Source organism: Crocodylus porosus, unplaced genomic scaffold (genome assembly GCF_001723895.1).
Source record: "Crocodylus porosus isolate Cpor-Errol unplaced genomic scaffold, CroPor_comp1, whole genome shotgun sequence".
NCBI lineage: Eukaryota > Metazoa > Chordata > Crocodylia > Crocodylidae > Crocodylus > Crocodylus porosus.
This window is the reverse complement of record NW_017728949.1, coordinates 5,548,941-5,564,469: the sequence shown is the minus strand read 5'-3', so window position 1 is coordinate 5,564,469 and position 15,529 is coordinate 5,548,941. Positions and strand designations below refer to the sequence as shown.

General features: G+C 43.5%; 1 protein-coding gene and 1 long non-coding RNA gene across 7 annotated transcripts in view; both read right to left on the bottom strand.

The window, feature by feature from the left end:
• PARD3B (par-3 family cell polarity regulator beta) overlaps nucleotides 1-15,529 on the bottom strand; it is a 761,176-nt gene that overhangs the window by 216,702 nt on the left and 528,945 nt on the right. For all 6 annotated transcript variants that reach the window (XM_019553770.1, XM_019553769.1, XM_019553768.1 and 3 more), the window contains 2 exons: nucleotides 5,315-5,521; nucleotides 4,056-4,293 (listed from right to left, as the gene is read on the bottom strand). In XM_019553770.1, coding sequence (XP_019409315.1) covers nucleotides 4,056-4,293; nucleotides 5,315-5,521 — 445 coding nt within the window. The remainder of the gene's footprint in view (nucleotides 1-4,055; nucleotides 4,294-5,314; nucleotides 5,522-15,529) is intronic.
• Nucleotides 11,938-15,529, bottom strand: part of LOC109322687 — a 25,177-nt gene continuing 21,585 nt past the window's right edge. Inside the window, exon 3 of the long non-coding RNA XR_002104461.1 lies at nucleotides 11,938-11,948. This is a non-coding gene — a long non-coding RNA (uncharacterized LOC109322687). The remainder of the gene's footprint in view (nucleotides 11,949-15,529) is intronic.

The window sequence follows — 15,529 nt, the reverse complement described above, 5'->3', positions numbered from 1 at the left end:
GGGGCCCGAGGGGGGCCCAGCAGGGAGGTGGCTGAACTGGTCCCTACTTAGGAAGACAGAGGCAAAGAAATCGTTAAATATGTTAGCTTTATCTCCAATCAATTCAAACTTCTCCTCGTTAACATCCCCCTTTGCACCTGATGTTTTGACAACATTCAGGATCTTCTAAAATGGTTTTGGTAGCTTCCCATTCTTAAATAAGCTTCCTGTCCTTATTTTTCAAGGCTGTCCATATATTTTTCTCCCCAACATTAGCTGTTTACCTTTGACCCCCACTGGACTCCTTTGAAAATCAATCCAAAATTACTTGAAGCACAAATTCACTGCAAGCCAAGGGGGGGAAATCTCACTCTTATTTGTTCAAATACTCTTCTTGCTCAGATCCATGTCTGCTTTCATGCTTCCCTTGAAACACCCTTTCCGACCCAGTGTATTACTTTTCCTTATCCTCTTTCCACTCTTCTCAAAAAACAACTTTTGCAGGAGAAAAATTCTCTATTATGTCCCTACTATTAAGAATAAGGGGAACTCACCCCCTCAACTCTCAATTACTCATTAAGATCATTGTGGCAGTGTACCTTTGGGTGTCTGCCACTTTAAGGGCTGGGAGCAGGCAGCCAGCAGGTGTTTGATTAGGGCAGCCATTTTAGGACCCAGCTCACATAGGCGGGCAGCAGTTTTGCTGCCAGCTGCTGAGGGAGAAACATCATCCGGCTGAGCTACTGCTTGAGGAACATCTTGGAGGTAAAGGCAGGAGCCGTGGGAATGGTAGGAGGCTCCTGGTCCTAGGCATGACCTGAAACTGCACCCTGCTAGGGAAGCGGGGGTCTGGCAGGACTGTCTTTGGCAGCCCCTAAGAAATACCAGACCAGTAACTCCCCCTGATGAAAGACAGGTAGGGGTGCCTTACCCCCAGCACCCACCATCTGGTGGGTAACTGTGACAGTGTGGAGACCAGTGTGGGCCAGACACACTAACAGAGAGGCATCTGAGCCCAGCAGGGGTGTGAGACGCTGGAGACCCCAGAGCGGGTAGTGTTGTGGTATGGGCCTGCAGAGTAGGGTGTAATTTGGGGCACCTGACTGTGATAGTGGGGTGCAGAGTACAGCTGCAGAGGGTGGCTTGAAGGACAGTACATGGGCCAACCCCAAGTGTGAGAGCAGGAAACTAGTTGCCCAGTCGGGGGCTAGGGGCAAAAGCAGCCCAGCAGCACTACAAGGTGACACCATATAGAGTAGGTGAACTCATGTGATCTGAAGTTGCTGTGCAGTAGTGGTAGAGTGTGAGTAGTAAAGGCCAAAGGGGTCATTCATGGGGAGCAAGGACAATAGGGAGTGACCCAGTAATGGGCAGTATGATAGGGGCACCTGTGCGAGGGGCGCAGAGCGCAAGAGGCAGGGCTGCATGAGTGAGAATGTCTGGAAGAGGCCAACAAAGAACTGAGTTTGCCCCAGCCTCATACTGGGGAGCAATACCAACATGGGTGCCCTCTGTGAGGCATGGGCCACAGTGTAGGGAAGGTTCAGAGTTGTGGATAGCGTCCATGGCATTGGGGTAGTGAATGGGCAGCTTCCCGCTTAATATATCAGAGTAATATTCAAGTCCTGGCAGGTGAGTCAGGGCAGTGGTCAGGCTAACTCAAGATCTAGACCTAGAGACCCCCTTGTCACAATCATCTATAAACCTTTTTAAGTGAGCATAAATTTATACTGTCCTCTCCTACATATTTCCCATTTTCTGTTCCATCTTAACATTTTTGTCATCTACAGTTTGTAATTAAATAATTTAGACAGTAAAAAATTTGGAACAGGAATTCAATTTTTCTGCTGTCCATATCTGGTGTTATAACAGGTGAATAATAATAAGAGCATTAGTAATAGATATCTAAAAAGAAGTTTCCTAATCAAAACAAAAAAACTAACCACATGAAAAGTTCAGATGAGAAATATGCCCCAAATGTGAAATGTATACTCTGGAAAGAACTGAATTACTTTTCCTTGAAGTGCTGTTATACTTCAAAAAGTGAATCAGTAAAAATGGAATCCTGTATTTCCATGTTTATCAATTATTTCATATCATATTTTTCTAACTGCCAACTGCACAAACTTGATCCTGGATCTGACATAATGGTATGTGCTTTCTGGCTCATACATCACCATAGTAATAAGGATTTTGCATTTGGAACTCAGTCAACAGTTCTGTTGGTGGTGCATAAGCTAGAATAATTATGCTTTTGCCAGATTCATGTGCAATCCAGTTCCAATTCATACAGTTTTATTTGCTTTCAAGGGTTAAAAAGGAGCACAAGAGTGGCTCTGAGGCTAAAGATATACAAGGAAAAAAGATGCTGAAATTGCATTCTAATTATGCAGTGTTTTGTCTCTATTTACATTTTAAGTTTGATTTGAACTCAAATCTATATGTGAAATGTAAAGGTAAGTGCCCACCAGGTTAGTATGCATAATTAGTACAAATAGAAAGCATAGCTGTGCATTTATGTACACGCTGATACTTTTGATAGATGTGCAAATTAGGCATGCTAGTGTGCCTTCACAGTTAATTCAAAATCTATCCAACAAAAATTCTAGTTTACTAGTTTCTGTTGACATTAAATGGAAGAAAACCAGCTAAATCCTTGCATAAACCACTTTGGAAACATACTCTTTGTTTATATACATATGCCATCAAAAGAAAACAAAACTGCAGTTCACATATCCCTATTACATTTATTCTGAAAAGCCTGACAGTCACATTTCTGAGGCTACAATAAATGTACTTTAAATTTAAACTATGCACTAGTGGTTTACATCTACATGAGGCTGACCTGCAGGATGCCCCAGACAACATCCGATAGCCCTCAAAAATTCAATTTTTCATAGTGTTTAAAGCCAGAAGGACCATTGGATCATTTAGTTTGACCTCCTGTATATCACAGACCATTAAGTTTCACCCAAATATCCCATCTTAAACTCAAAGAGTGGAATTCTATTACCCTTTGTGATCTATGTGGCAGTTTTCCTGCCATATAAGCAGCTTTTTGGCATTTCCACACAGTTTACAATTTTATTACCCTCTATTACACAGGCAGTGTGGATGCATACATCCATTAATGTTTACTGAGCATGCGCAGTAGGCTACATGATGGCCGGGTGCCTATGTGGCTATGCATGCGCACCCAACGTACATGCATAAGTCACAGAATTGTAGTTGGACAAAAACCCATAGAAAACAGGTAGCCTGGGTGGGGAAAGAGAAAGACTTGCCATTTTTAACCTCAATAACCGACTGGTTAGGGCACTTGCCCAAGAAGTACAAGACTCGGGTTCTAGCTTCACTTCTGCCTTGCCCAGAAGTGGTTTTAACCTTCATCTCTCCGACTTGTCATCCCAGTACTCTAACCAGCAGGACAGAGGTTAGGAATTATCCAAGCTCTTCTTCCGTAGCTGGTCAACTGGGCAGCTAAGATGTGACACCAAAACCCCCCCCAAAGAAAACAAGCCAGGGGGTATGTGGCTCAGTGAGATGGCTGCTGGCTCAGCAGGGAGCAAACCCTGGGTTTTAGCCTGAAATTTTGCCCCAGGAATGCAAAAACAACCCTCCTGTTGTCCATCCAACTTATCCATGATTATTTAATGCCACTTACAGTGGCTCAGTTGCTCCAGGCTTATCCCCATTTGCTGCTCTCAGGCTGGAGCAGGTGTAGTGGAACCAACTTGCAGTAGCCTGAAACATTTGTGCAGGCATGAATAGTGGCGTGTTCAGTCCCGTCCTTATAAGGACCCATTTCCCTAATGCTATGCTTAAGCCCTCCGATGCCTATGAATGAAAGGGATGAATATGGAAAACATGCACATTATGAAAGAGCAAACTTACCCCTGAAAATTTAATGTAAATATATGATGATGCTTTCTTTTTACATGATTTAAAGAAAACAAATTGAATGCAGCAAAACTGTTTTTGTCTGTCAGATTGCCACCTACTTAACAGGATATTACCTACTGTCATGAGCACTGGTACATTTTTTAAAAAATGTGTTTTATATAAAAGACCTGTACCTCAACATGGCACTAAAACCCTTCTTCTTAGTTTTCTTCTCTGGATCTTCATTGTCTTCTTTCCTTTTCTTCTCTTTCACTTTACCCTTGCTCTTTTCTTTTTTCTTTTCTTTCTCTTTATTTTTTTTGTCTTTCTTTGCCTTGCCTTCTACATCTTCTAGGTCATTATTCCCTTGAGGTGCTGATTCAAAGTTCTGGGCTTCCTGGCCAGAGTGAGAGCTCTTATCAGACAAACCATCTGCAGAGAGAGAGAGAGAAAGAGAGAATCAATATGAATGGTTAGGGGCCATTTCAGATCACAAAAACGCAAACATGTGAAATACAGAATCTGTGTAGAAAAGTACTGCAATAATTCACAGTGCACGATCATTTAATTGGATAATTTAAAAAGTAGACTAAACATAACTAGTTATTTCAACCAAGGCTGTATTGTAAATCAGAATTATTATAGTTACTTGTTTTCTAGTTACTATTTCTGGTATGAAAAACCTTGACATGTGGTAAAACGCTATTCTTTTTGAAATCTGGCTTGTTAACCCTCATCCGTTCAAGAAAAGCCCACACGCTGGGGCACAAACAGTGAGAGCTTATTTCAACAAGAGGCTCTGAGGACTAATATAACCTAACTATATTACAAAATGAATAAATCCTTAGGATCAGGCCATTTTTTATGTCTGTAAGAGGAATATAAAGACAATTTTTGTCACTGGTTAGAGAGTTACTCTAGCTTTTATTTAGGAGTTCCACAGTTCGTGCTATAAAGCAGAAGCCCTCAATCACTAGGCTGTGACCCTGCGGCAGTGCCATGAATAGGTGCCAGGGTGCTGTAAGCACTTTGCCCTTCCTATATTGCTGAACAGAGTTTCTGTTAAATTTTTGCTTGATGGAAGGAGTTTCCAAGATGGTGTCAATATGGAAAAGGGAGATGCAGTATTGAAAAGGATGAGAATCACTACTTTAAAAGCAAGCAGATGCCAATGGATATTATCAAGATGGATAATGAAGAAAAATAGTTACTCTGCAGGTAGAATTAAGTAAGTAAACCTTTCTGGATGAGGAGGCCTAATCCATCCCCTTGCCTCAATGAAATCAATGAAAGAGTTTCCACTGACTTCAACAGACATTAGGCTGGGCCTGGATTGTACTCGATTTGACAAAGATTTAAGAAACACTTGGTTGACTTCAGTGCTCTACTGAACAGAGCCTCAACCTAAATTAAGAAAGGGATGTTTCTTAAACAAGTACATATAACAGCATACCCTCTTCTATGTCTTCAGGTCCATCGTAAGATTTGTCAATGGCAGCTCTGAAACTCTCGTTACAACCTCGACCGCGGACCATGTGAGGCCTAGGTCTGTGGAAAGGAAGCTCATTCTTCTTGACTTCAGCCACAGCAGTCTGCAAGCTTTCCAGTGAGCTGGACTTTTTTAAACCCAGAGTTGGACCAAAATCTTTGCCAGGAGATTCTGGAGAGCGAAGAGTAAAAAGTTTACATTTAAATTACACAGAGAAATAAAACTAGTACATACACATGTTTAACTCTGCAATTCCTTCACTTGGCAGCTTTGAAATAACACACAAGCAATTTATTTATAAAATAATATCAAAGTAAACCTGCGTCAGTAGAAATTCCAGGGAATTTATGTAAGGAGTGAGTCATCACTTGCGGGATACATTCTCTCGTATCAAATTTTTCAAGTCTGCCCAAAATGGAATTTCAAACTTGGGATGATATTAGTAATTTTAACAGTAATCATGCTAACCCTTGTCACTGCTGAAGGCCTCTGTTCTAAGAGAACATATTATTAGATGCCACAAAAATACATTTATCCAAAATATAAATGTTTTGGCTTTTGGAATGGGTTGGTTTACAGAAAGCTAGATATTTTCAAAATAAATTTCCCTGCAGGAAGGTATAACCAGTTCTCCTACCAGACCTTATCTCAGCTTTTCACTTTAATTTATATAAGCTAACCACTGCCATGCTATCAATATGCTCAGCAGGTTTTTCAGGAACAAAGCATAAATATATCCAGTAAAATACTGCTACACATAAATTGCCTTGCCCCATGGTGCTGCCACTTCCTTCATTCATGAGCATGAGAAAGCATTTTTGTACAAAAGGGAGAAAGCAAACAGAACCTCCAAGTCCTCCACTTTCCTTCTCTGTGAATACATGCACTTCCCAGCTGGCAGAATATTTAGGGGAACCTAATATTAACAGGACACATTTACACACTGCCTTATAGCAATGTACCAATGTGTTATGTTGCCATAGAGCGCACTGTGGCAATGTAGCAATCACATGGGTCTACACCTGATTGGCAGCTACGTTGCCATAGGGGTGTGCTCCCCCTTTTTAGCATGCTGCTATGGCGATATAGCAGCAAAATCTAACCATGTGCCATGTGCATGGTGCAATATGGGTGATTACTGTGCCAAAGCACAGCGCTGTAGCAACATTGACATATGGCAACATGTAGACACACTCACAGTGTCTCTGTATAATATTGTACAATCATAGAAATTAAGGGCTGGAAGGGACCTCAAAAGATTGAGTCCAACCCCCCTGCTCTGATACTGCTGAGGTCAGGTTGGGAATTGCACCACCTATTTGCAGAGTTTAGTCCAGCTTCTGGTTACTCTTACTGTAAAGAAGTTCTTCCTTACATCCAAACTGAAGCCATCCTCTAACAGTTTATGGCCCTTGCTTCTTGTCCTCCTGTGGGGTGCCCTAGTGAACATTTTTTCTCCCAGCTCCTGAAATTCATCCCTTACATACTTACAGATGGCCACCAAGTTCCCCCTCAGTCTTCTCTTCCCCAGCCTGACGAGTCCCAGATTGCTTAGTCTGTCCTCATAAGCTTTGTCCTCCAGGCCCTTAATCATTCTTGTGGCCCTTCCCTGGACTCTTTCAAAATTCTCCACGTCTTTTTTTGAAGTGCAGTGCCCAGAACTGGACACAGTACTCCAGCTGGGACCTCACCAGTGCTGAGTAGAGAGGAAGTATCACTTCCTTGGCCCTGCTCGCAACATCAGCTAATGCATCCCAGTATGCTATTAGCTCTGTTGACTACAGCATTGCACTGTTGGCTCATGGTCATTCTGTGATCAACCATAATCCCAAAGTCCCTTTCGGCTATCATGCTGGCCAGAACATCTCCTCCTAACCTATATTTATGTTGCTGTTACTTCTCCCCAGATGAAACACTCTGCATTTATCCTTACTGAACTGCATCTGGTTCTGCTCCACCCACCTGTCCAACTTGTCTAGGTCCACTTGGATCTGTACTCTATCCCCTAGCATGACCGCTTTTCCCCATAACTTAGTATCAACTGTAAACTTGGACAGAGTGCTTTCCACATCCTCATCTAAATTGTTGATAAAGATGCTGAACAGCATGGAGCCAAGAACACCTCCCACCATGATGATACACACCTGTCCCCTAGGACTGTGCAGAATTTCACCGGCAGTTTCATTTTAACGCTGTTTTGACTCATTTCAAGCTCAAAACAACAAAATCAAAATGAAACAGAGCTTGAAACAGGCTTGAAATGAAATGAGGCAAGCTGAAACATTTCAAAATTTTTGAAACATTTCGAGTTTTGGAGCTCAAGCTGGGTTTGCCTGCAGGGAAACAAACGAGAGTAAGGAGAGGGAGGAGGAAGGGAAAAAAAAGGAGTGCTCTCATTATTGACTGTGTAGCTGGCCAGTGATGGTCATCCTTTCCTGAGGTCCCTTCCAATCCCAGTGCTGAGGGGGAGGGATGGAAAAACTGCATAAAGGCAGCATTGTTTGAACTGCCCTGCTTTCTGCCTTGGTGTCAGTTGAACGAGGGTGCACCTTAACACACACACACAGTGCCACCCACCAATGTCACGAGTTTTGCCTGTCAGCAGCCAGAGGTGCAGGGCCCTAGAACCCAGACTCCCCCTGCACCGATCTCCTTGACAGCTGGGAGGATTCGTAGCCACAGAAGGGCCTAGCAGACCAGCAGTTTTCACCCTGCTGCGCCTTAGCACAGTGTCACCCATGTCATGAGTTTTGCTTGTCTGCAGCTTGAGGTGCAGTTTCTCCCAAACCCCTGCACCTATCTCCTTGAAACTTGGCAAGCTTCATACCCTCAGAAGGGGCTAGCATGCCTGCAAGTAGCATCCAAATTAGGCCAGAATGACAAAGTTATAGGCTGTTTCAAGCTTCCCCATTATAACCTACAGGCGAAACGTCTCAAACAGCGTCAAAACAGCAAAACTGTTTTGACTAAATGAAATGGAACAGCGGTTTCGAATCGAAATGAAATTTGAAATGAAACACTGCTCCATCGAAACGCAAGTCAAAGTGGAACGGTGCCATTTTGCACAGCCCTACTGTCCACTAACAACAGGTGAGAAGGAAAACAAAGTGACCGGAATAAAGATTGCGACTCTGACAGGAGAGAAATTTAGCTAGACAATGTATAGTTATGACTTGATTCCAAAGAGCGTTTTGGTTTGTAGTTAATTTTTATATGACAAAGCAGGAAAAGGAAATGATAAAGATAAAAACAAAGAAGCCTGTATATTCCAAGACCTCAGCACAAGATACACTAATAAACACAATATATGTTTCACAATTCATGTGAAACAACGTCCATAGGAAATACTACCAGAAGTAATCAGATGACAAAAAAATTCACATACAGCTTTATTGACTATCACTAATGAAGAGCTTCTGTGATCACAGAAAAGCCAGACTAAATGCTAAGCTGTTATTTTAAAAATTCTGGAGTTTAGAAATTTCTGATATAAAACAATGTAATCAATGAATTCTTATAAAAGAAAGAAAATGGCACCAAATGGAAAATCATCACTAGAGTCTACACAAAGCAATTTACACTGCCGTTCCCTGCAGACTTTGACGTGAAGTTTAAAAAAAAAAAAAAGACAGAAACCAGTTTAAGGGAAACCTGGTTGCTAGGTCACGAAGTGCAACCTTCTTTTGTTCATTAATTGCCATTCTGGAGACTACCATTATTGCCAAATTAGTGAGTGCTAAAATGGATTTAGAGCAATGACTTGCATATAACATAAAGGTGCTTAAAATCACTCAAGATGTGTACATCAGTAAAAGGCACTGCGGTACCTGTCTCAGGCTGAGTGTGAGAAACAACAGACAAGGGAAGCATAATCACTGCAAAAAGAAAAGGCAAAGTGGAAGCCACTCTGATCAGCATTGAAAAAGCTTTTCTGCTTTTCAGTCAGAAAACAACTTTGATTGCTAGCTTTGGACAGGAAGCCACTATACAGCTTTAAATCACTGACAGCACAGTGCTCTGCATCAGCTAAACTAAAACCCCTCAGCTGGATCCAGGCCATGTAGCAGATCAAGACTTCGGACAGTGGTTCTAAACCAGGGTTCCCTGGTGCTGCAGGATGCCACAATGTTAGTGCTGTTAGATATGCAAACATGTTTCACAAAATAAAACCAGAGATTTCAAATAGGAATCCACGGTGTTAAATACATTCTCAGTTCTTTGCAACAGAAAAAAAAATCTCTATTAGCTTTCTCTAGTCAAAAAAACAAGTGAAAACTAAAAGCTGTCATTTTCCGAGGAGTGCCTTGAATCTAACCGGGAGTCTAATGAGAAGATGCCTTGAGCGTAAAAAGGTTGAGACCATGGGCTTAGAACTATTTTCTGGACAAGGGATGGCAAAGCTGTTATAGAGAGGTAATGCTTTGAATCCCTAGGAAAGCAGGTGCTAACTGCACCACTAGTAGGTAATTAATGGAGCAGTATTAAGAATGGGTTTGGAAAAGGTCACACAATCTGTGCAAATGTAAATACTAAAACAGAGAACAAAGGTGCATCTCCACTACAGTATGGGTACAGCTATAGTAGCAAAAAGCACAGCACCACTAGTCACTGACCTCTGGACTGATGCAGCTATATTATGACTGGTATCTGAGTTAACAAGTTTAAAGCTTTGAGTATGGGTCGAAACAGACATGAATCTTCATTGCCTTGGTGCCACCACAGAAAGATTTATGGTGGCAAAAAGGCTAAGCAAATAACTGTCCATACCACTTGTAGAGCTACATGCTGTGGCCATGATGAAAGAGGTATCGATTTGGGCTGCTATATAGTGGCAGATGTCTATTCCATGGCAGAAGAGTACTGGCATCCTGGAGCTGCCCACATTCTTCAGCCTCCATGGATCTGGGGACTCAAGAGGCCTGATCCTGCACAGCCCAGGAATTTCTGTGCAGGATCAGGACCCTCGAGCCTAGGGAGCACCTGTATGGCTTTCCCTGCTTACTGAGATCTGTCCCCAGGATCTCTAGGGTGTGCCTCAGTAAAAATGGAAACCTTTACTTCTCCTGTGCACCCCTAAGGTGCACCCCAAAGATTTCAGAGGCATCTCAGCAAGTAGGGAAAACTGGGCAGGCACTCCCAGGGCTTGAAGGGCCTGATCCTGTGTAGGAATTCCTGGGGTGCATAGGGATAGTGATGTGAAAGTAATGTGTGTAACAGCAGGAGGAACCAGGGGGCAATCTGCAGAACTGTGCTGTTAATTTGGACTACAACTCCCAGAAATCCCCAGAGGCTGGGGGGGCAAGGGAAAAAGGAAAAGGAAGCCTGAGGCTGGCGTAAGGGGAAGAGAGAGCAGCACACACATGGGACCTGTCAGCTCTACACAGAGGAGTGCATGCTGGAGCTGGAGATCTCACTGGCTTGGTCAATCAGGACTGTGGACTGAAGGAGCTGGACTTAGACTTGGGGGCAGCTGCATGATGCTGTTTGAGCACTTGAGGGACTACAGCAGGGGTTGGCAACCCCTGGCACGTGTGCTGAGCATGGCACGCGAGGCCATTTTGGTTGCCATCCCATGGCCAGCCCTGGCTCTGGGTAGCTGCTGCCAGTGATGGAGCCCGGCTCCCAGCAGGGCTTGCAGCATCCCAGCTGCTTGCTGGAAGCAGCCCAGGATCCCAGCCGGCAGCATCTCCCCAGAGCCAAGGCCAGCTGCAGCCGGGAGGCTCCAAACAGCTGTACCAGGCTCTGGCATCAGCTTCGCACCGGCGCATGCAGGTGCGCCTCGGAGTGGGCAGTGGGGGAGAGGCCTGCGGCAGCACAGCCCCGGTCTCTCCCCTGCTTCCCGCACGGAGGTGATGGCAGGGTTCCAGAGCTCGGCGCAGCTGTTTGAGGCCAGCCCAGGCTCTGGGCAGCTGCAGCAAGCAGGGGGCAGGCTGCAAACAGCTGCGTCAGGCTCCACAGCTCCGGCATCAGCTCTGTGCTGGTGGTGATTGCACGAGCACTTCGGGGAGGACAGAAGGGCAAGCCTCAGGCCCCTCCCCTACCGCCTGCTCCGAGGCGTGTCTGCATGCGCCGGTGTGGAGCCTATGCCGGAGCCCAGAGTCCGGCACAGCTGTTTGCAGCCTCCCAGCTGGCCCCGACTCTGGGGAGCTGTTGCCAGCTGGCTCCCAACAGGCAGCTGGGATGCTGCAAGCCCTGCTGGGAGCAGCCTGGACTCCAGCAGCTACCCAGAGCTGGGGTAGCTGCTGGCAGCCAGAGAGTCCGGGCTGTGGAACAGGGGCTTTGGGTGGGGGGCAAGGGGCACAAGCAGGGCATCCTGCCATGTATCCCTTGCCCTCATTTTGTTTTTCTGCCATGCTGGCACTCTGGCACCTTCCTAGGTAGGCATTGTGGAGTTTTTTGGCACTCTAGCCAAAAAACGTTGCCTACCCCTGGAATAAAGACTTGTTTGGGGACCTCTGGACATGGGAATTAAGATGCTGAGCGTATGTTACCACAGTATTGATGTTTCTTTACCTTTTACCTGTTCCCTCCCTTTGGCCCATTGGCTTGTGACCCTAACCGTCATGATTTTCTATATAAAACTGGGAATTCTCCCTTGCTGTTTGTACCAGTTTTTAGGGCTGCAGGGTTGGCACAACAGGTTGCCTGCAGCATTGACAGGCGAGGCAATGGGTAACGTGTTTTGCTCAGTGAAGCTGATCCACGTCACCAGGGACCACTGTCCTACAGGGTCAGGTCCATGACATTCTCAGGGTGTCAGAGGCCCAATTCTGTAGCCCAGGGTGCATGACACACAGCTGGGGATCTCCCCTCCATACTTGCAGACCTGTAAGACAATGGCTCTAGGTGTTGTGCCCCAACCCAGGGCACAGCAGCACAGGATTCCTGGAGCATTTCATGCGGTCACACCCATATCTGCAAGCAGAGGGAACCCCTGTGGGTTCCCCTACTTGCAGATGCATGCCCTGGAAGTTCCCTACAGCATGGTCCTGAAGCTGTGGGAGCTCATGCCCAGGAAGGCTGGAAAGCACAAGCAGCCCCAGGCTGTCCATGCATTTGCGCCATAAACAAACAGACTTCCACTGTGAAAAGGTGGCATAAACTATGATTACAAATTGTCACGACCACAATTTTGGGCATTTGTGGCATGACAAAGGTATGGATATTTCTTTGCTTGGGTTTTGTGCCTCTATAAATATTTTTGATTGCACGAGGGCAACGTCTGCTTGTAGTCTAAGAGCAGTGAGTGTCTACTCTGGTATTCTCCACTGTGGGGTGTATCATGTCATGAAGAAAGAAGAGAAAGTGACTCAACTGCAGACTGGTATGTGGGGACTGGTATGTGGGGAATAAGAGGGGAAGAAGTGTAAATTTTGGGGAAAGGGACAGTAGCCTGGTGACTGAACAGAGAGATTAGGAGCTTCATGGCAGGACAATAGTTAGGAAAGGACAGGGACAAAAATAATGTGGGGAATGGGTGGAAGCCAGAAGAAAGAAAGGGGATAGGGTGACATAGAGGCAGAAGATGCTGTGATCTCCACAGCCCATAGCTCTACAGCACTCAGACTTGAACCTGCTACTCCCAAGTCTGTGCAGCAAATAGCTGTGCATCCACAATTCAAGCATGGACTGCCATTCTTTTGTGGTTGTGGGTTCACCCCATCACTAACAGGTTTCTATTACTGCAGTTACTCAGTTAGCTCAAGTATGTTCTATGGTTTGGATGATCTGATGATCCATGTGTGATGTCAAAGTATTTTGTACACTAATTTGTTTCTCTAATGTATACTTTTAAAAAAGATTACTAGATCACATCTGAAATCTATACTATTTTAATACTTACACAGGTACAATTACTCAAAAGTTAGGAAATGCAACCTTAATTCAGCTTGCCCACGTGTTTGTAAATAATTACAAACTGTCAAGTGTAATATGAATTCTAAGAAAAGGGTCTTCATAAAGTACATCTTCAACAACTGAATGGGAAACACAGGAAAAATATTGGCAAAGTATGCTACTTTTTGTATAAATATTCTTTATTTTGCCAGGTTGCCCTAATGTGAAAGTCCCTCTGAGGAATTAATTTTAGCAATAACTATGAACTTCCTGTTTTTGCTTTTATAAGAGAACCCTTTCATGTAATATTTTCAGTTCACTGTTTAAAAAAAAAGAAAGAAAGAAAAACAGGGAATATTTATTTAACCTGCAAATTCAGTAAAATGGTTCACTAGATAATTGAAATCCTTGTGAATGTCCCTCAAATCAGAGAAGGGTAGAAAAAGCTTATGATCACTTTATGGCCTTACATTATAAAATATTGTGTTACCTTCAAAAGATAGAGTGAAATGGCAAAGATTAACTACTCTTTCCTCTCACTGGAAATAGAAGTGAAATTTCATCTGTGATCTCCTTGTGTTCTGCCATTTAAAAACTGTACCTTCATTTATTCAAAAGCTTACTGAGATCCTACTCTAGCAGATTAATAGTTGAGCATTTAGTTGCCCTTTTCCTCAGGCTATAATCATTTAGTCTGAAATTTCATTGGCAACATTGGAACTTCCCACTCTAACATTAAAATCCACTGATAAAAAAAAAAAATCTGAATCCAGATGAAAATTGATTTTTTGCCCCCATTATTTATGACCGTGCTACTAATACAACCTTATCAGAAACGGGAGTATTTAGTGAAGGCGTTTATATTCAGGGGAGTGTTAGCTGTAACTCTGACAGGACTTTACAGTTTATACTGGTTCCATTTCATTTTTATTTCCTTCATCTTTTATTGCAAATCTGTGAGTCTTTGGCAATCATACTAATCAATATACTTGTATAAATAGGGACGTGGAACTTCCATAATAAGGCAGACCAAAGACCCTTCACTCTAATATGCTTAAATAGACAAGTGCCCATTACTAGATTCTTTAAAGAAAAACATAAGAAACCCCACAATGAGAACAAACATGAAATACAATGCAAATTAAGGATTTTTTTCCTTATGCCCCAGGGATTCCTGATTGGGTTGGGCCTAGAATCACAATGATTTATATCCTTTATACAAAACCCATCCTATGGCATGACACTTCAGATATTCACAGGAATGGAAGTACTTCCATAGGATAAAGAATTATTTTTAAAGTTTAAATTCTTAGCAAGAATATTTCTGCTGCTCCCAGGAGCATTTCTGTCCATGTGACAACCCTTTTGTGATAGAGTGACCTGAATTTAGCACCATGTTCAACACAGGTACATATCTACCTCTCTTTATTATTCATCTGCAGATTATCGTTACTCAAATGCTCAACCTCTTTTATGATAAAACTCTACCAGATTACCTAGAGATAATCTTTTTTTATGTCTTGTTACATCCATATTACTCCTAACATGCTTAGTTTACAGGAAGTTTCTTATTCAAGTTAAAGAAAGTTTCTTATTCAAGCTACTTTAATATGTTAGAAGCAGTATTTTTGAAAATTCAGTCAAGTTATTAACAATTGGTGTGACAATATCCATACCATTTACCATATTTTCTTGCATACAACATGCCCCCAAGTAAGATATACACCTTGTTTCTGAAAGGCAGAATGAAGAATAACAAGCTCTCTCCTTGATCTCCTTGACTGGGACAGCCTGATAAGAACAGGCAGCTGCAGTCAGGGGGGAGCAAAATATTGTGGCTGCTTTGGTATCCTCTAGCTGTAGGATGCCACAGACGCTGCTGGCTAAACCAAACTGCTAGACCTCTCTTCTCTTCTTGAGCTGAGCTGGATAGGGAGTCAGCAGCATCTGCCACGTCATCTGAGCCCAAACCCAGCCAGCAGCACCTGCAGAGTCAGTTGAGGGCTCACCTAGTTGCTCTGTGGCTTGGGTTCACTTTAAAAGTAGAGCCAAGCCTCAGGTACTAAGTCAGGAGCAGCTGCTGCAGCATGAGCCTCTGTAAGGAGAAGGGAAAATAAAGCTGTGAATGGGCAGCACAGGGGTCCTGTTGTCCATAGCCAGTAGTTAGAAAACCCCTTGTGCTCCCTGTGCTTTTCTGTGCATTACTTCTTGCTGTCCCTAGCAGAAAAGTGCAGTAGAAGTGGCTATTACCATATTTCCTTTCTTAAAATGTACCATGTAAATTCCAGCTGCTGACTTTTTGAAAAAAGGTGCATGTTGTATGTGAGAAAATACAGTATTTAC